General features: G+C 41.8%; 1 protein-coding gene across 7 annotated transcripts in view; it reads left to right on the plus strand.

Moving 5' to 3' along the window:
* The window catches only part of rnf220a (ring finger protein 220a), a 157,194-nt gene that overhangs the window by 2,123 nt on the left and 133,459 nt on the right, over positions 1-21,612 (plus strand). For all 7 annotated transcript variants that reach the window (XM_072364645.1, XM_072364644.1, XM_072364648.1 and 4 more), the window contains exon 2: positions 11,096-12,280. In XM_072364645.1, coding sequence (XP_072220746.1) covers positions 11,626-12,280 — 655 coding nt within the window. In that variant the 5' untranslated portion in view covers positions 11,096-11,625. The remainder of the gene's footprint in view (positions 1-11,095; positions 12,281-21,612) is intronic.

The following is a 21,612-nucleotide window of genomic DNA, read 5'->3' on the forward strand; positions in this document are numbered from 1 at the left end:
GAAAATGCGGCAGAGTTATTAGCAGTAATTTGCAAGTTGAAAAGTCTTCTCCGTGTCAACATTAAACAGCGCGTAAAAACGCACTTCTGGACCGAAGGTGCGGCCGAAGCGGGTCAGCGAGCTCGCGCCGCGGCGATGATTGAATTATAGCACCTCCAAAAATAAACAAATACGATTTAAAAGAGAAATAAAGAAAAAAGAGCAGATTGAGGGATTCCTTCTGATTGATTTTATTGATTGTCAGATCAACCAGCTCTGACTCGTAACGACCGACTGAGCCGTTTCATTTTCCTAACCAAACACTGGAGCAAAGCAATAATTATCTTTAAATGAGGAGGTGTCGCACAACTATATATTATTCCCACAACGGGTCGCGTTGATAGATGATGACGTGTGGACCAAGTGGCTTGGGTGGAAGTTATTTATTAGATTATTTGTTATAGTGAGAAAATAATAATGCGATTAATTAACTCAATTCAGCGTACATGTGGAAGGGTGAGGTTTGCGGCGAAGCGCGGGCACGTGTCGCTCTTGTTCTTGTATACTGACATCGAGATATTTTTTAATTTGATCATTTAAAGGATTAATTATCCAAAGCAGATATTTTTTCCGTTGAATTTAGAATCAACTTGATAAGAGGTGGTGCGGTTTTACAGTCTCACACTCCAAATGTCAGAGTTGTGTTCTGAGTTACATTCTCACTAATTCTCACTAATGAAGACCATAAGAGTCATTTTTTTTGTTGCATTGTGGATCTAAATGAGTTTGAAAAAAAGCCACATTTATTGGCTTTTTTTTAAATACAGATCCTGTGATTTTTTTTACTGATGCACGGCCTTATAAATAAAAGGTTTTAAATCGTAAAACGCTGTCATTCGGACTTATTAAGGTTCTATTATTCAGTTGTTTTACGCTTCGCTTTCCACGCCCGCGTGACCTCCATCCGGTCGTTTACTTCTCTCATTAGTTGGATTTAACTCTCTTGTTTTATTCTATTTTTAAGCTCATTCCGATCTCTCATTGTTTTTGTAGACCTCTTTCTATTGAGAATAATTATCTTGTTGGTTTTATTCTAAACTTTCGATGCCTGCTCTTTTTTTTATTTCTTTTTTTTTTTGTGGCATTAATTCAGAGAAGCGGCATTGAAGCTCCAGGATGAACCATTATGATTCCCATCTTTAGCTTAAATATTGAAGAAATAATTTTTTCATTTGGGCCTTAAAACTCAACATCCAATTCAGCGTTTTTCCGTCGATTTCTTATTTAAAGTCTCGGTCTCTCTCTCTTTTTCCCCCCATGTAGGCCTCACCTTTTTCTCTCCCGTCCCAAAGGAATAATCTGCAGGCGCAAAGAGGGGCAGGAGAAAGTGTTGAGGTTGGAGGAAAAGTAGCAAAAGATGATTTATTTGTCAGTGTTTTCTACTACTCCTCCAACCCCACCTTCTCCTTTCTCCCACTCTCTCAGCAGTCAGCTGTTATTGCTCGCCATTGATCCCCTCCCCCGCCTCCCCCCACACCGGTGCTCACTCCTCTTTGCGCAGCGAGAAGTGAACTAAAATTAATGTCCATTTCACACTTCTTTCCTGGATCGATGGGCACGGGGAGAGAAGTTTATTTCAATTTGGATGCCAAGAAGCCAAAGAGATCCTTCCACCTGTTTAATTGCTAAGTGGGGGGAAGTTTACTTTCCCTTTTATGGCGACGGAGATGATCATTAAGTTGATGGGATCACATTCAGCAGATCCGTGTGCTTTACAAGAATGAATCGAAGTTTAGTTTTTTCTTTTTCCTTTATGTTCGAATGTAAGAAGGGACTTAAGCTGCTGTATCTCTCAAAGGAAAGGGCCTGTTTAGATGCATCTCTGCAAGATGAAATTGGTTGTTTCTCCTATTTGGAAACGTGAACGCGTTACCCCCCCCCCCCCCCCCCCCCCCGTTACATGACACTCATAGCGAATTAACCACGACTCGTTCAGTCGGGACAAGTTTGATGACCTCCTTCAGTCTATTAAGTCCTATCAATATGCACTAATTCCTCATTCTTTATGGAAAGCAGAACCAACTCCTCATGCCCCCCCCCACCCCCTCATCCCCGTGTGTTTTATCATTTCGTTGTGCTAATAAACACAACACATGCGCGAGCTTATTTGACATGCAGGCTGTAATTGAAATAAACGCGTCGCCGGTAAATAACAAGTGTTTGAACACGCGGGCGCGGGAACGGCCTCCCCCACCGGAGAGAATGCGCGTCGTGTGCGTTCTGCGTCTCCAAACTTTATGCTATTGTTTCCTTGTTATCGCCGGTGTAATCACCATAATTAAGCGCGTGGAGCTGGATGCAATCATTTGATGGCTGGATATTGTAGGGCTGTCTCGCTTATCAAACGAAGCAAATGTTTTGCTGCAGAAATTGCACCCTGTCGGCAACGCAGACTGTGTTTTGGGGGAGATTTTGATTGATTTGTCTAATGTTCCGTGTTGGAACTGGGATGGAAAGTTTTTAGACGACATTCTTTTTTTTCAGGAACATCAGCTCATCAGAATGCATGCTAATTTCTTTCCTTTTTAAAAAAGAAAATGTTTTAGAGAAAACAAACAGCTGTTTTTCTCTGATATTTGAATGAGAATGTGCAAGACTTGCCCAAATGTTTGAGGTTAAAGAAGCACCTTTAAATTGTAGTAAACACATAACTCCTGTAGCATTTAAAAAATGCCTCCATTATTAATGATAATGTCTCTGCTAAACCAAGAGTTGTTGTGTAATTCTGAAGTTTATTCCTGCCATGCAAATATACATGCAGAGCCAATTATTTCTTTTATTGATGACAGGAAAGGGGAGTAGCTCAAATCCAGTCATTTTCTATTGGAAGGAAATCACTCCATAGAGGGGATGCAGCACTGTGTTTAATGGTTTGATTGCATTGGAGAAGGCAGCCTCTGGCCGTTATAGGGGAAAATATCACTTGGAGAAGCTATTGGCAACAAGAGAAAGTCATAGAATTAGCCTAATGGGGGGAGTTGTGTCGGGTGTCAGATACTTTCTATTCTCCATATTGCTCTGTGTCTCTGTCTCTCTGTGTCTACCCCCCTCATCACCAGTTCTGCAACCCCCCCACCTCCTCGCATCACATCTCTCTCAAGTTTCCCCCACCATTCGTCAGTTACACTGTGAGCCGGATCATAGGCTAATATAACCCCCCGAACACCTCCCCAGAAGACACTGTCGATGCATTTGCTTCTATCGATTGGAGCCAGCTTATAATTTTTCTCCGTGTGGCCGGCGAGTCATGCAGGCAGGAAACGAGGCTGATGCAAGCAGGCTGAGCTGCGTGTAAATGCACACAAATACCTGCAGGAACAGACCACTACAGAGCTGCTTATCCACACTCAAGCAGGTTGATGTTCGCTTTGTGTGCTTGGCAGCCTTTTTTCAGTGAAAAAGTTCAGGCAATGATTTGGTTTTTCGATCGAGCATCCTCCCAAAATCCCATCCGGGTCAGCGCTGCTGCTGTCTTGCTAACGCTGACCTTTGACCTCTCCGACGAGCAGTACAGATGGTATCCCCGCAGGCATTAAAGAACTTTCCCTTTGTTCAAATTACCATTATTAACTCTACAATTGAGGATTTTACAGCAAAAATCTGAGTGAAAACAGTGTACCTGGCAACAGCTCTTTCTTGTTAAACTGCAACTAATTGGCTTGCACGCAGCCTTTAGTACAGGCCGGCCAGCCTGCCGCCTGTCTGCCTGCCAGCCAGCTAGATTAGTGGCTGCTGTTGTACAACCCAGCACAGCAATAAAGACTCATAGGAGGGAGGCTGGTGCCATGCACACACGCACACACACGCACACACACACACACACACTCAGTCATACTCTTACAGGGAAGATGGTTAACTTTGTCATCAAAGAGACATCAGTGTCAGATATATACTTATATGAAATCAGAATTTCAAAGTATTATGGCACACCCACAGATGGGGATAATATGACCAAGCTCGTTGTTGCAGCATCTCCTTATCCATTAGCACAAAGCTCAAGCACAACGTATGGCTTACTGGATGTAGTGAGGGACGTCTGTGGTTAGATTTGTTAGATATTAAGCAACTTTAACCAATTTCAAACACATTTTTTAAATTAATTTTCAATCGCACAAACTCCGCATAGTGCAGTATATAGACTGGCACATGCTGCACCTGACTGCAGTCGGATCTAAAAAGAAGTCAACGTCATTTCAAGGAAAGAAAAATGACGAGAAAAAAAAAGAGCTGAGTTTTGGTTCACTAAGGCACCAGAAATACACCCTGTAGGTGGCAATCTGTAAGTGATGGAATGGCGTGCTTCTCCCATTTGGTTTCGTCTGGTACCAGGAATTAGCTGGCCCCGCTGAACTGGGCCTGGCCAGTGATGCCGTGAATAGAAATCCCCGCCTCAGGCCATGGCCGTCTTCCAGAGTGATTTCTGTCTTCCGGCCACAACTCTGTCTCCATTTGACAAAGGCTGATTTCAGAAGTAAATCTTTTCTGCTGGATGCACGAGTATTTAATGAAGGGTTGAGAAGAAAAAAAAAACACAAATCATTTAAAGTATTCTTGCTTAAGTAACACTTCTTGTAAATATATTTGTTGTCTGTGAACTGCTGCCGTCAAGCATATCCAATCCGTATTGATTCTGGTGCTGAACATTGCCCAAGTGTCATTATCCACCCCAGGGTGATGTGTACGTCTGCCTATTATTAAATCTAACAGTAATATTTCTCACTACGGATGCATATCTCCTGTTAACTGCAGCTGCTGCTGGCTGAAGCAAATAACCTGGTTACAGATTTCATATCGGAGCAGATGAAAGACGGAGAGGGAAAAAAAAGAGGACGACGCATGAGATTGGATATTTGAAAGACATTTGGAAACAAAATTAGGGTTTTAGAGCCGAAAGGAACAGACAAGGACTGATAATATGAGGGAGGAAGAGAGGAGAGAAATAAATGGGCGTGATTCTTATTCACAAGGACATTCGAGCTTTGCCTCACGGCCAGACATGAATGAGTAGATTTCAATAGTATCGACTGTTGCTTCGGACATCAGCAAACACACATGCGCACATCTGCTCAAACACGGGCACAAACACCGTAGTCTGTCTGGAATACAGAGTGGACCTGCCTGCAGGTCAGTGCACACTTTTTATGCTAAAAACGCACTGTATTTAGAGACAGCTGACTTTGAATTTCCCTCTATCCCAGTGTCATGAAGACAAATATGACAACAAGGTGTTTTCTTTGTCTTTTGGTCGTAGAAAAGAGTCCTCAGTCTGGTTTACGCTGTAAACCTGGGATAAATGTTGTGTGTCTGAACCATTTAGAGCTCTCTTTGTTGTTTATATGGTGCCAAACTATTTTTAATTTACTTGTTATGCTATGTCATGCCTCTGTTCGGGGAACTCATCAACATATCTGGTGAATTTTTCAGGTTTTCAGACAGCCTAAGAAATAGAATGCTCGTAAATGGCCTGAAAGAATAACCTTTCAGTTACGTGTGCGTCTGTTTAATAATTCATGGAAAGATTGTAGTTTGTTGGTGGTGTAATTCTTTTATCATGCACTCATGTCATATGTGCCGTGTTTGTGACAGTGAGGGCTAAGTGGAGGAACTGGGTTCGATCACTTAAAGATGTTCACCTCCACCAGACCAGAGTCAAAAAAATTTTTTTTTGAGTAAAAGATATAGATTTTTCAAAATGATTTTGACTGCTTCGACCCACATATGACACGTGATGGTTCAACTGCACATCACTGTAATTCCTCTAAAGTGATAATGAACCAAAGCTTTGCGGGGTTCAGGAGTTGGGTGTGTGTTTATGGAAGAAGCTGACGGTGGACTTTTGAGGCTATTCATCTTGACAAAGTTTCCCCGGTGTTGGGACATTTTTGTTCTCCTGAGAGTTTTTAAAAAAATTTTTTCAAGACCTCATATTTCAAAATGCTTCCGATTTACCACAAATACAAACCCCCATTTCTTGAGAAGTTGGGAAATTTTCTAAAATTCAGTTAAAACCTCTCTCTGTAATGTAAGAGACACAAGTCCAATGAAATCATATTTTGTGTTTTCTGACCGACTTAATTGTGTAAATGAAAAAAGATTTATGCCAGTGACTCACTCAAAATAGTTTGGAATAGTATCACGTTACCAACGTGTTACATCGGCTTCCTTTTAATTTCACTTTTTAATTATTTGGGACCCAAGGGCGCTAATTGTTTCAGTTTTTCAGAGGAAGCCATTTTTGCTGAATACAGGATTTCAGCTGCTCAGCGGTCAGTGCTTGTTGTTGTCAGATTCTCCTCTTCTTGATGCTCCATGCATTTTCGACAGGAGACAGATCTGGACTGCATCCAGTCCAGTCAAACCCACACATCCTGCATCTATGAATCCATGCTGTTGGAAGTCCTGCAGAATGGGGTCTGAAGTAGTTCTGCTTAAATAACCACCCATCTCCCAGGGAAAGAAGTTGCTTTGATGTCTATAGATGTTGAAAGTCCAAATGTCTGGCATTGGCTTATTTTTTTCCCTCTTACTTCTTGATGATTCTGACTTAGCTTGGCATAAAGTGATGAGCCACCACCACTTTTTGCTTGGGAAGACCCATTCCTGACACCTCCACCTGTCACCACTAATCTGCTGATTGTTGAATCTTTTCTTCACTCCTAACATTTTGAATGTGCTGCTGGCATCGGATTTAAATTTTTCATTTTCTAAATACAGTGAAGTTGGTCAGTTTTTTGTATATATATATTTTTTTAACAAATAAAAGTTTTCCCTGTATTTTAGAACATTTTCCAACTTTTCTGAAAAATGTTTATTTTCATCTACCCAGGTCAAGTAGTAGTATATTCGGAGCATTAATTTAAAATATACTTTGTGGTCATATTCAAATTTGAGTAACTCTGAGCTGGCTGTGTGTCTGCGTGGGTTCACCCGGCAGATGCGAGGACTGACACGCCTTGGCCCGTCTTGTGATAAAATGTAAGAGTGGCGCTTTCACGCTTGTCAACGATCTCTAAATAAACCCGCAAACCAGGAAGTGTGCTAGCACACATTTAGACAGACTGCTTTTCTTTCTGTCTCCACGAAAAAAAAAAAATAATTCAGTCACTTTGGTATTCAGCAGTTTCAGCAGACACACACACACACATCGATACATATACACAAGTCACAGTCGACAAGACATTTATATGAGAAAAATTGGATTCCTTTTCGTTCCTCTCCAAAACTCCGCAGTGGAAAACTCACTGTGACAAGTTTCAGCTCCATGTTGGAACAGCAAAAAGCGTCAGTTGCACACTTAAAGCGGCCGTGCAATAAAAAAATAGTTATTCCAACTATAGTCAACAAAAATGATGGCTTGGAGAAGAAGGGTGCTCTTTGTTGTGTTGCCGGTGTAGTTGTTTGGATCCCATTAACTTTCCCGCTTTTCTGATTCTGACACTCATATTTGAGCTCATATTTCTTTCCTCCACCTCTCGATCTAAGAGGAAATGTGCCGTAACAGCTGGAAAAAACATGATGAAACATTTTACTTTATCCTCCATGGGAACCTTTTCGGAAAACAGATTATTCTTATTATTGTTGGCCTGAAAACGATATTTGTATCCATAACGCCTTCATGAAAAAAGTCTCCACCTCCTGATATTTTTCTTATGAGTTGTTCAACAATCAAATAACATTCTATGATTATTCTGAGGAACGACATTATTTATGACCGTTGTATCAATTATTTTACATGGAATCTGTGAGTGCTCCTGCTGCCCCCCCTCCCAGTGACTCCTATTTTCTGAGTGAAATTCCCCCTCAGAATGATGTTTAAGCACATTGTTGTTGACACCGCAATTTCACCGACTGCTCCAACATTGTCACTTAAAGTGCAGATTGGATGTGAAAAGCCCTCCTTGCTGTTTGTATTTAATATCGCGCTGACAGCTGTATCATTCTTGCACACTGTAATCAAATTATGACAGCGTGGTAAATGTTCCCTTGTGACATTTTCTATTATAAAATGCATATGCCCGATGTCAGACAATGTGTAGGGGGTATCGCTCAGTGGCAAATGGGATTGTAAGTGGCACCGACTGACATCATGTGTGTTTGCATTAGATGTAATTGCACTTGTATATTATGGTATGCATAGGTGTGTGTCATCTGGAATTATGAGTGTTGTTTTCGAGATAAAGTTGGAAAAAAAATAGCATGACTGTCTATTAGCAGCTTTTTGACACTTCTATTAGTGGAATATTACACCTGTGGCAGGTTGCACTTTGAATTACACATAAGGATGTCTTTTTATTTAGAAAAAAAACAGCACAAAATTTAAAAGAGACAGATTGTTTGGTTTCTGGTGGCAGTTTTTTTTAGAGCCTCAAAACACACATGCATGTCTTGTTTGTGGGAGTGTGTATGTGCATAAACACACAAAACCACCAGGCCAGAAGGCTGCCAGCTTGTGTCAGTCACCCCGGGAGATGAGCTGTGTACCCTTTGCTCTGGTATTACACCCTCTCTTTCCCTTCTTGCTTCCTCACTTTTTTCTCTCTTTTCAACTTGGATCATTTTCTTATCACCTCTCATTTCATTTTGTCTCATCTCCTCCTTTCTTGTGGCTGCTTCTTCTCTTTTCTGCTCCTTTGTTTCCTTACCTTCATTGTCCCCGTTTCCTCTCCTAATCTTGCTCTCTGTTCCTTTAGTTTGATTTTCTCTCATCTCTCCTCTTGTGTTGCGGCCTTTAAGGAACTATCCACTGTCCTTTTATTGGATTGGCAGCTTGTTGGATAATGATAATAAAATTGGAATATCCCAGTGCTTATCAGTGTATTACCTTGCTATCAACACCTCAGACACCGTCCATTTTTAGAGGTTATACAACAGAACAAATGATCTGATATACAGCGTGAACAGGAAGGATACCAGCTCAGAAAGGGAGTGTAGAAAAAGTGATTGAAGAAATTAGTTTCATTATGGCTATATTTTCAAGGTGTTATTTCCAGGATTGATGCGATAGAAAGGGAAAAGAGGGTGGAAAGAGGGGATGGACTCGCAGGAGAGGTGTGTAATGTGACTCTTTGGCGTGAGTCCAGACCAGTGATGTGTAATCGTAAGCTGTTCTCAACGCTCCACACTAGTCCACTGTACATTTGCGGTAATGTAAAACATCTCACATCATCCCAACTCTCTCCCTCTGTCTCTGGGCCCTCTCCTCTCTGCTTCCTCTGGGCAGTTGTTGTTCAATGTGTGGGTGCGCGTCTTCGTGTGGGAGGTAGAGGAGCGTGCCAAAGCCGAGATCAGGTTTGGAAATTGATTTGAATGAGTGTTGTGGACAGCTGATAGCTATAAAAGATTTTCTCCTTTATTTCCCAGGGAGTTTCTCCTTTGATGTTGGCTGGTAGTCAGCGCAGCTTTGAAGCTCGTCTAGAGCAGGCCGGGCTGCGACTTGATAACGTGTGAGTTTGTATTTGTTGTGTGTTTATGGATGTATACACATGACTTTCTGTTTGACCTTTTTTAGTTGAGCTTGTCTGCAATTTTGACTGGGGTGGCTTTCAGAATACAGCTAAGGATATTGCTTTTTCACACTGCGAAAATGTTGCATATGATGCATAATTGAATTGCATATAATTTTATCAGACTTAAGTAAATCAGGTAAAAGCAGTCATGGTGACTTATTTGCATTTAGGCTGATCTTTTCTTATCTGCCACAAAATCCCACTTACACATGACAAACGCATCTTTACCTTCTTTAAAACTTAACATCACCTTCAAATTGCCCTTTGGGGATAAGAAATGTTATTTTTGCATTTCATCGGCTGCTTCTTTGCGATCCTCCAACCCACCAAACCCTGCAACAATCTAATCCCCAAGAGGGAAGATTCTAGTCTCTTCCCTTGGATGCTGGGGGGGTCGACAGGTCAAGTACGGCTAATTTATTCACTCAGTCAGATTTCCTCTGACTCGTGGATGGCAGATGGAGAGGCCTGATATGATATCACCCATCTGAATCACCCAGGGGAGAAAGAGGAGGCAGAGGTGGGGAAGGGAGGGAGAGATGAGAGGAGGAGAGATTGACAGGAAAGATATGAAAAGAAAGGGGGCACAGATAGTAAAAATTGGGGAATTAAAAATGGTTAGATGGAGAGATTGGGTAGCATTGCCTGCAAGAGTGTGGAGTGTGTTCGCCCCACCGAGTCGGCTGCTGAGCTCAACATTGAGCCACACAGGATCTTATCTGATGTGTGGGTGTGGGCGTTGTGTGGATATGTGTGTGTGTCCTTATCTTAAGACAAGTGGTTCTGGTCCAATAATATCCTGGGAGATGGTAGGAATAAGCGGCTTAGACCAAGATCTGAGATGGAGAAATGAAGGAGAATTGATAGCGCTAGGGAGATGAGAGGAGGTGATGGGGATGGATAGAAGAGGAAGAGGAGGATGAGATGAACAGATAAGGAGAATCGAGGACAAGACAGGGACATTTGAACAGATGAGATGTAGAGGTCTGTAAAGCTCGGAATGGAAAGATGTGAAGTGGAAAGAGTTTGGAGAAGTTTTTTCAAAGAGGAAGGGAAATCGAGAGAAGTTTGAAGTTTGAAATAGTTCTTGGCTTTTTGTCAAAGGGCAGGGATTTACAGGATTTGATCAACAGTGTCAAGTTGAGGACACTTTTTCCCAAGAGGGCCTGCATTTGTGGCTTTAACAACAGTCTGCACCTAAGAACACTCTGTCCCAAAGGCTTTGACTTCAAGTCTTGGCTTCCAACAGCTTCTTTATTAAAGAACATTCCACTCAGCTCCACTCCTTCCCACTACTTACAGACAGAAGGAAAAGTATTGATATTTGTTAAAATGCTGAATGCCTCTTGAAAGTACCTATCATTAAGAAAAGCTTTTGGGGGCAACAAGTTCACTAGATTGCACGTTTTTTCTATTCTCTTTATGTATTAGCCAAAATTTGTTTAAACTGCTGACTGAAAGGTTTTAAGTTGTTTTTAAAGAATTGATAAAGAATTACCTCTGAACACTAAACAATCTGAGTCTAATGCTTTTGCTTTGTGTGCCCTTAGTTTGGTGACCACCCGAAGACAAGGAAACAGCTACAGATGTCCGCCCTCTCTGGACCATTCGGCTTCAGCAACACACCTAGCAGTCACAAGCGTGGGAAGGTTTTAATCCTTTTTATCCAGGAGGACAAACTACATCAAGAACATTTATAGTATTTATCATCAGGACTAAACTGGTACAAAGTTGGACTGAACAACTGAAGATACCCAGTGGCAGTTTCCTGGCATGGAATGATTTGAACTGAACTATGCCCATGTGAATTTGGCTTGCGACACATTTAATTATTTTAGCTCCACTCAAGAGAAACTAACTCAATTCAAGCTAACCTGAACTTTAGTTGGCTGACTTTTTTTTCTTTTAAATATACTCTTCCTTCTTGCAAAGGGAAATTGAATCTTTTTAAATCACAAGCCATTTTCCTGCACCTTCTCAGACCCATTCCAAAGGCGTTGGGTATTGTCCCCAATTTCACTGAGGAGGAAACGTCTCCTCCTCCTTTTAAATTCTTAAAACCACTTTCATCTATCCAAACATGGACCTCCACCGGGCAGCCTTCAAGATGGAGAGCTCCTCCTATCTGCCTAATCCACTGGCCTCCCCAGCCCTCATGGTCTTGGCGTCAACTGCTGAAGCTTCCCGCGATGCTTCAATTCCCTGCCAGCAGCCACGTCCGTTTGGTGTCCCAGTTTCTGTTGAAAAAGATGTCCATTTGCCATTTAACAATGGTTCTTATACTTTTGCGTCAATGTACCACCGCCAAGGTGCAGTCCCACCTGGATTTCCCAACAGGGACTTTCCTCCATCCCTGCTCCACCTCCATCATCAGTTTGCACCACCTAATCTGGACTGTTCGCCCATCAGCATGCTGAATCACAGCGGGGTTGGCGCCTTCAGGCCTTTCGCATCACCTCCAGAAGATCGGGATGGGGTGCCAGGCGGGTATCAGTCTGCTTTCACCCCAGCCAAGCGCCTCAAGGGCTGCCTGGATGCAGACGCTTCCCCCCACCTGCGGTACTCTGATGCTGAGGGGAAAGAGTATGACTTTGGTGGCTCTCAGATCCCTCCTGGAAGCTCGCCCAGCAGCGCCTTGAAAGCAGTTGAGGACAGCGGAAAAAAGATCTTTGCTGTGTCAGGCCTCCTGTCTGATCGAGAAACTTCCTCCAGCCCTGAGGACCGCATTGAGCGCTGTGAGTAGCTATTCATATCTGATACCTCATTGCACTCAAATGCACTCAAAAAACTGCAAATACATTGAAGTTTGCATTCAAAAGATTTACAAACAGTAAAATCATTATAGATCAGTGGAAACACAACAGTATTTACCATAGGGGGTAATTCAATGACTTAATGGGTATGACATGATCTTAATCTTATGCTATAGTCTGTGCTATAGTTGCCATGTCTCAAATACTGAAGACGATGGGGCATTTTGGAACAATGTATAAAACAGTGCTCTCTGTTACATAAATGAAAATTACACAGTGAAGACTTTACTCCCAAGAACTGCATCGTTTTTCCCTGTGTTTATTCCTCTGGAATTTAGAGACTTCGAAAACTTCTGCAATCCTTATGTACCAGTCTTACTACTGTCCATTGGGAATGTCTGGGTTGTCAGCAAATTTCTTTCTCTTCTCAGCGTGTAAACACTGTCTGTACTGTCAGACCATATTCTTTTTTTTTTTCAAGCCATTTCAGCATGTCAAATCCCCAGTGTAAGTGGGTCTGTCAGAGAGGAAGAACACTTTGATTAGCTGTTCAGCATAGCCAGAGAGGCCACAACTGAACCCACTTAGTGGTTTTTTGGTATACAGTCTTTGCCTCTGTCTAATGTTCTCCATAACCAACAGGTTGAGCATTGCCAAAACTACTCCCACTGCATTGCAACATTCCCGTTAGCCATCTCCTTGATATTCTTACAAACTTTTATAGTAAACAAATCACAGTGCTCTAATAAGCAAACGCTACTTTGTTCACCTCATTGTTTTTTTTATTTATACACTCTTTTGGCATTCCTCGTCATCTTCTGGTTTCCTTTGTTGTTAAATAGTCTTTTGCCTCCTTCTATGTTGGAGAGTTATGTCCTCTTGTGCAGCCATTTATGATACATCTAAGCTGGTAGTTGGATGTGGTAGTTATGGTATGTTCAAGTGCTGTCTTTTTGTGGGGACCCTGGTGGACGCAGCACAGTATTGATTAAAAGACACTGTGCTGAGTTCCCTGGCTGGTGGATGCGGAGTACCCAGCACAGCAACCCTTCGTCACTGGTTCTTTACCATGATTTGGTGTATAAGAGTCCTAAAGAAAGAAGCATTGGAGCTGTTCTTGAGGCTCCTGGCGGAACACCACCTTAAAAATGCTTTACGTTGGGTTTTCCATATAGACATGTTTAGAAAAATATTGACTTGCAAATTGTGCTTGCACAACGATACATTTACTCAGCAGTCACACCACACTGTCATATAGATTACTGGTGGAGTCTCTTCAAGGTCATACATGAATCAGACCCTCATATGCCCTTGTACATATAAGGAAATGGTGCACAACTCGACACATTACTAGTTAAACATTAGAGTCAAATGTACAAATTGTTAGAATAGTTCTCTAAAGGTTTTGCACAATTCCACATTTTGAAAAGTATCCAAACTTCTTTCGGAAACACATAAAACACAGCAAGACGCATACAACCAAATCTGATTCTAGCTTTCAACTTAAAACAAAGTGTAGTTGTTGCACTTTCTAAAATGATGCAAATGTTCACACACTAGCATCAAACGCACTCATAAACAAACCCATCTATGTTCGCTTGTCATCATTTCTCCTGGCTCTCACTATCCTTGTTTCACAAGCCCACAAGCTCCACCGGCCACATTAGCATTCACCAGTGGAAGGATGCCATTTGGCCCGCATGGACTGGGAATCTGATTAGTGTGTGAGCGTGCGCATGAGTGTGAGTGTGTGAGGGACTGGTTCAGAGACCAGCCATGCTCTTTGCCATCAGCATTCATCATAGCTCTGTGCTGGCAGCCCCGTTGCCAAAAGATTTACCCACATACCCAAAAGCTTGGCAGGCCCTGTTTCTGTGTGTGCGTAATAAAAGGAGGGTGGGAGAGGGGTTGTAAAAGCTCAAAGCACAAATACACAAACACTCTAACAGACACACACAACAGCTTTTTAGCATGACCACCGACATGTCCTACACATGTCAACAAGCTGCATCGGATCTCAGTGACTAATTAGGAGACAAGCAGACAGAGATGCATGCATATTGTGTACAATTGTTTTGAATAATTGAGTAATTTGTTTTTGATATTTTCTGATAAATTTAGTATAAAGTGTTCCTGCTTTTCTGTCTATGTCACTCTTCCTCCATTTCATTTTCTTGCCTCTTTCAGTTTATGTGTGTGTGTCTGAATGATACCTCCTTGATGGAAGACATGAGAGACAGAGGCGGCGACCTGAGACTGATCCGATAAAAAAAACATTGTAGGAGAGAGGCAGAGGGTGAGAAGGAGAGGGATGAAGGAAGGGAATGTAGTGGAGGAAATAGGGAAAATGACACCCACTGGTTGGCAGCTGAGGGGGATTGAAGGAGGAAAAAGATATCAAAAGCATTATTGTAAATAAGGCAATGCCCCTCTGCTACACCATCTTAGATTGCTTATCCTGCACATTTAACTTAAATGTATTTTGTTTTATTGTCTGTCTTGACATGTAATGTCTCCGGCTACACTGAGACACAGATACAGGCATAGTGCCTTGCTTAAACAAACTGTGGCCATTGAAGGCTGAGAATTTTGCTGCTATGTATCATTATCACAGATTCATATGCACTGTAAAACTAAGTCCAGAAACCGAAAAGAAGATGGGTATAAGGTGTCAGTGCTGTCTTTTGGAACAGTTTAATCTGCATCTAATCAGGTTAAATCTTGGCACAAGTAGCCTCCACCTCCAAAGTAGGCTTCTAATGCAATTGGATGTGCAGAGGCACTGCTTACTGCAAAGAATTATGGGTTCTCCTTCACTGGGTTTGGCTATCCAGGGGAGGTGTAAAGAACAAACAACTCTTTGGTACAGTCCCATGAGAACAGTGCGCTTGCTGCTACACACACTCGCACACACACACACATTAGCTAACTAGCAGCTTTCGGACTGCTTCACACAATAGCCTATTTCTGACTCTCACAGGCAGGAGCTTTATTGTGCTTGGAATCATACAGAGTCATCACAGACTGTGAGAGTGAATTGTAATTGAGTTAAACTAAATTCATAAAAACATATTAAGGTCAGTACGTAATCAGTTAAAACACAAGTTTCATTTGCAGGGTTTCCCAACTTGAATTCTGAACATTTTTAAACATGTCTGAAGTCTACAGAAAAACTCAAATGTCTGATAAACTGCATGGCTTAGCTCAGTGACATGGTGGATATCAGGGAACTTTGAATCCTTGTGTCATTACATCTTTATCTGTGCTGATATTATTTACAACCTATGGATTGAATTTATGTTGCCAGGAAAATATTGGTATCTCTCTCTCTTGGAAAATTAATCACATGCGACATTATGACTTTAAGAAGTGAATAGAATTTAAATCCTGAAAGGGTAAATGTATCGTTGAATATTATTCATTATTTTGATAAAATGACTACGTAAGAACAAACAGTTATAACCAAATTAGTTATTGGGAAAAAAGCTATTCTGTGGGCAGGAACAACATTTTGCACTGCTCCTTATTGCAGTGGACCTGAAGAAGTCTGTGACTGAAGTGTTGTCCATTATGTTTAGCATATTGTTCAGCATTCTTCTTTCCAAAATCAGTCCCACAGGCTATAGAGCAGTCCCCAGTCTTCTTTATCAGTTTGTTTGATTTTTTGAGTCACTGACTCTGCTGCTGCTTCCTCAACAGATGGCTTTGACGTGAATAACACTCCCACCACAGACTTCGAGAAAATATGCAACATCTTGCCGCAAATGTTGAAGTTTCAACCACTTTCCAAAAAAGCGTTTGAGGTAGAGTAAAGTGGGCTCATTTAGTTTAGCTCCAAACTGATTGGAAACACACAGTGTTGCTTATTGTGCAGTTGTTGCAGTCCTATTCTTTATGTTACAAATATGTGGCTCATGCCATGTGGAAAAAATGGCCTGTGTGTCAGCTGTTTGTCTTCATGCTTATTTTCGAATATATCAGGCCTTTAGCACCTGTTCTTCGACTTTATTCCATCCATATAATCAAGAAAACCCTATTAGGTGTTGAAAGAAAAATAAAGAAAAGAATATGGTACTAATTACAGTCATCCCATTGCAATTCTATCAATGGAAGTTTATAGGTGGAAAGAAGACCTTGACTTTCTTCACACCTAAAAAATGCCATTAAACAGCTTAAAACCCTGGCAGTTTTCACCTTCTTGCATGGAATTCTGTTGAGTTCGCTGCCACTCCAGGCAACTATGGCCTTCTCAAAGCTAAGCCTTTCTAAATCCCCCCACTGCCCCAGCAGGCACGTTGGCTGTTAACTAAACCCGCTAACCTGTCAGCCGCTAAACCTGCACATAAAGGCCCAATCATGCCTTAAGAGGACTGTGCATGTCATATTATTGTAAAAGCTATTACCACTCACTATATTCACATTATGAGGTTTTAGCATAACAACAGAGGAATTCAAAGCATAGCAGGGTTTTTGAGAGCATATAACATGAGTGAAGGAGAGCTATGGGATGATATATGATTGGAATTAATGGGAGTGTTGACAAATGAAACAATCCAGCATTGCACTGCACTTGTTTGTTTGCTGAGGGGATTTGATGCAGTTGGATTACATGTCAATGTGAAGGTCTGTGTGTGTTTGTTCCCCGCTATCAGCACGTTCCATCATCTTTGTTTTCTCCCGACTCTTTCCAGTCTCTTTGCTCTCCTACATCCCCTCCTTTTTTTCAGTCTTTTCTCACTTCCACCCTCCATGGTCTTTTGTATGTGTGTGCATTTCCCAATACAAGTGTGACAGCTGTAGTTTATTTGTATACGTTCTCCCACCTCTTCACATTTACACGGCTGCAGAATTTACCTGATCAGGTTGAGTTTTATACTTTGCTGTCAGTCATGGTTAGGGTTAGGCATAAAAAGTACATGGTTAGGCTTATTACCTACTGTAGCATGTGTTTTTTGTCCCTTTTGACCCTTTCGTGACAAACTATCTCAGTTTTTAATGATTTTTGTAAAACATGAGACAAAGTCACAAATTTAACATAAAAAGCTGAAGGTTTAACCCCTCAAAATATTTTTATTTCTTGTTTCTAGTTACCTCAGAAGTGGAGAAATAAAAGGGTTTAGCGGACAGTTTCAAATGTTCATAAAACTCTCAGGTTTTAAAATTTGTTAAAAAAAAACAAAAGGGTTAGGTCAAGATAGGTTGATAAATCATTAGGGCGAGACATGAAAAAACAAAGGGTTTTGCCAAATATGAATAAATACATGATTTCTGGTTGGTATTGCATAATGTGAGCACTGCTGTAAAACAATGGGTCCGGGCTGCTTTTACACAGTCACCAAATAAAACAATAAATACAGGAAAGGAATGTAAAATGTAACGGAGAACGCAAATGTGCAATCGCGAGACAGAACAGAATGTGTTGGCAGGAAAAGAAAGAAAACACAAATTCTCAGAGCACAGAGTGAGAGAAGGAGAGGATGAGATAAAAGATAAAAGCCAAAGGAGAAAAAAAGGGTTGTGGGAAGGAAGGACGGGGGGATAGCGGGTGGATGGTGAGATGTTGAGCTGAAATGCAGATCCCATCTGCCTGTCTCAACTGAAAGCAGAGGAATTCCTATAGAAGCCACACCATAGGTAGGTAGTTAGTGGTAGCTTTCGTTTATTGCTAATATCTCTTACACAAGCTTGATTTGTAAGCAAAAGTCAAGAAATTAGGGCTCAAAATGTGACATTTTAAATCAGGTCCAATTTCTTTTTGGTGTTCTCAGTGACATGAAACATTTTGAACTTTCAACCAAGTGCATCACACACAGCTGTTAAAACACACAGCGAGAGGCCTTCTTTTCATCCTCCTCTTCTCCTTTCTTCTGCTCTTAAGCAGAGCAAATGTCACGCGTGTTGTTTCTTTCTGGGGCCGAGTCGCACAAACTGTGCTGCTAAAAAAAAAAGTCACAGTGAAGAAAAATAAACTGTGGAAAAGAAAAGATATAGAGTTCTCACAAATGGAAGATGGGTGGTAGAGATACTGATGTTGATGGATGACAAACAGATTATGTTGAGATTTCTTTTTTTTTGTGTCCATCTTTAGCTGTGGGATTTCTGCACAGCTCTTCCCACACACCTCATGTCAGTCAAAGAAATGTTCCTTACGTTATCCTTTACTATTAATGTCGTTCCTTGACAATCTTTTAAAGAAATTCCGTCTTTGTCATAGCGATGTTGATGGTAGTTGTGATATTAAAAGAAGAAGAAATGATGACATTGTGATTTGATCATTTTTTAATTCGGCTTGTGTTTTTTGGCATACATTCATTCGCACTGGTTTTAGGTTTAATTCAAAAGAAAGAAATTTTAAATGACAAAGACTATCTATTTTCAAGTTTTCAGTTGTTATTGTGATGACATTGTAATTGAAAATGCTTTTGGCCATGGTTATTGGACGGCACTATCATTATCAGTCCTCTCTGTCCTTCTCTCACTTTTCTGTGGCACACATAGAGTTAAAAACCAGTCAAGGAGACAGAAACGCTCATCCCTCTCCTTGTCCTCACAAAAATCTGCCCCCCTCTCCCCCCATCCATTTCTGCCTGTCACGGTCTAGTGGCAGGGTTAAGTTAAGTAAGAGTGTTCTAATAATTAGGACTGGGACTCGGCTGCCTGCTCCCCAGTGTGTGTGTGTGTCTTCCTGTCAGTGCTTAGCCAGATGTTAAAAGGCTTGTCCCTCTCATGTTGCCTCCCTGTCAGTCTCCACCGTGTGCCACACACACAGTGGCGCACACACACCCTCGCACACATTGGCTGCAGGGATATTGGAAGCTGTCCTACTTGTGGTGGCTTTGTTTACCCCCAAGTGTGTGCCCTTCTGCCCTTCTGGCAGCTCCCCCAGGGAGAGGAGTGTGCGATTTTTATGTCAATTCCAGCCTCTGTGCATCTGATCCATACTGTTCACATGTCGGACAGCGACAACATTCAGGTGTTTATTGAGCTGAGTAAAAAAAAATATATAAAAAGAATAACAGTAATATTATGTTTTAATCTGAAATTATGGAAATGGCTTATTTATTTGAGCATTTGCCCCTTTCTCTCTCACTGGGTGGTAACTGGAAGCAAGCAGTCTGTGTATGTGTGTATGTGTCATTTGGTGTGAGTCTTGCGGTCATTCTTGCGACGCCGCACAGATCAAGGATTAGTCGCTTCCTGTTGAGCCTTTTGTTAACCCAGCCACACCATTTGGACACAGATCGCTGGTGTGTTTGCGTGTGTGTGTGCGCGGAGGAAGAGGTTACACAAATGACCCACTGGAAATTGTGTAAGGCACATGAAGGAGATCGGATGAGCTGCGAGGATTCCCCCTGCAGCGCCTGGCAAAATATTCTCCAGCCTAGAGTCCTTTCATTTCATTTGGGGAATTTTGTAGAAACATGCTGAAATCAGGTAGAACAGGATGCCACTTTGAGGGGAATTCTTAAGAAAGGTTGGTTTGAAATGAAAGTTTTTTTTCCTGCACACACACACACACACATACACACTTAGACTCATAACATCCCAGGTTCCGGAATTCCACTTTGTTCCCCCGGTGATGTCAGCTTCGGCCAATAAAAACCCTGTGTTAAAACTCCACTGAGCCTCATACAACTGCAGCACACCTGGCAACACAACACACATTTAGCCTTTAATATGTGTACACATACACACACAGGCTCTCACAAGGTCGAGGCGTGCCTCAGCCCTGAACTTACCGCGACAGCATGCTGTCTTTCACATTTTGCTACTTGGCTGAACTTTTCTGAAAAGATGCAGCATTACTTTAACAGCCTGAAGCTCATTGAATTTTTAGCATAAAAATGCAAACGTACTTTCAGGGCCAGAGTTTGGTGAAAGAGATCAATGAGCTTTGAAAGAAAACAACTAAAACAGGTGTATTCTCCTCAGTCCAGCCAAGAAAGAGCCACCGTAATAATTCATGGCTTAACTTTCAGTACAAAAATGCTACACAGTTAAATGTGTATTCTCTCTCCAAGTGCCTCCTCCATGTCTGACAGAGGCAGAGATGTGCAATTCAGACAGACACCTCCTAATGCAGATGTGGTAAAAGATTCTTCATCAGTCCCTCCTCTTATTCTTTATCTTTCATTTTCCTTCTCATCCCCCATCCTGCTCTCCATCCATTCTTTCTTCAACCCCCCCACCCCCCTTTCTCCTCTCCTTTTCCTCTCCTCAGTAATCTAATCTGCAGCCAGTTTGTGGATGCAGTCTACTGTGACAGCCCCCCCCCCCCCCCCCCCCCCCTCACCCACTTCTCTCACTTTCACACACACAAATAGCAGGCCCGTTTCCAAAAGGCCCACTTACTTGGCAGAGGGGTGCCCCCCCCACCACCTTTCCTTTCTGTCTTGGTCACAGCCTCTTTAATATTGAATTATTCATCAAATCTGATTGGATCCTGCTGATGGCGGCCATGATGCGAACCAACGGTTTGTGTGTTTATGCGAGGAGTGGGTGTTGTGGGTTTGAGATCACTAGCTCTACCGAACACGCTGTCGCTTCCCAAAGCTGAACTGACTTGTTTTTTGGCATGAACACAAACCTTTATTTCTTTTCTTTTTTTCTGCTTCTGTGTGAACGATGATACACTTCCTCTGCACCGCTAGATTTTTGGAAGGTGAAAAAGATCTTTCAAAAAGTAATAGCAATAGCATAATTTCCTTTTTTTGATCAAGTTGAAAAGCTCTGGTTTGTTGTCACCTTCTCGGTTCTAAAAGTTGCAGCCCACCCAGAGGGGTGCAGCTTAGCATCTGCTGCTGCTGCTACAAAAAAAAAAAAATGGAAAAGAAAGCCTCCCAAGTCCCTTGAAAAGGTGAAACAAATCAATAATGGGTGTTTTATATGCATACCAGAGTGTGTGTCGATGTGTGTGTGTGTGTGTGTGTGTGCATCCACATATGATTTGCATTCACCAGAATCTATACTATTCAATATTGGGAGTGCACTCTGCTATCTACAGAGTTAAGGGTTTCATAAAACGTCAGCTCCTGTTTTATCAGCATTATTCCCTCACAATGTGTACTAGTTTTACCCACGTTTCATATTCTATTTAGTGGTAACTTCATGCAGCCTCCTAAAGTGCTCCAACTAAAAAAAGCCGTCTGGGAATATTGGTTTAAATGATGAAAAATTCCCTGCCTATCTGCGATAAAGATGTCTCGGCTGCAGACATAATGGTGCGTATCTGTCCTGCAGCATGATCGGGTTTATCCACAGTATTTGCTGTGCCGCAGACTTTGTTAAAGGCATAAACAGTCAATGGTCACGGA

Source organism: Leuresthes tenuis, unplaced genomic scaffold (genome assembly GCF_036924035.1).
Source record: "Leuresthes tenuis unplaced genomic scaffold, fLeuTen1.0.hap1 SCAF_14, whole genome shotgun sequence".
NCBI classification, from domain to species: Eukaryota; Metazoa; Chordata; class Actinopteri; order Atheriniformes; family Atherinopsidae; genus Leuresthes; species Leuresthes tenuis.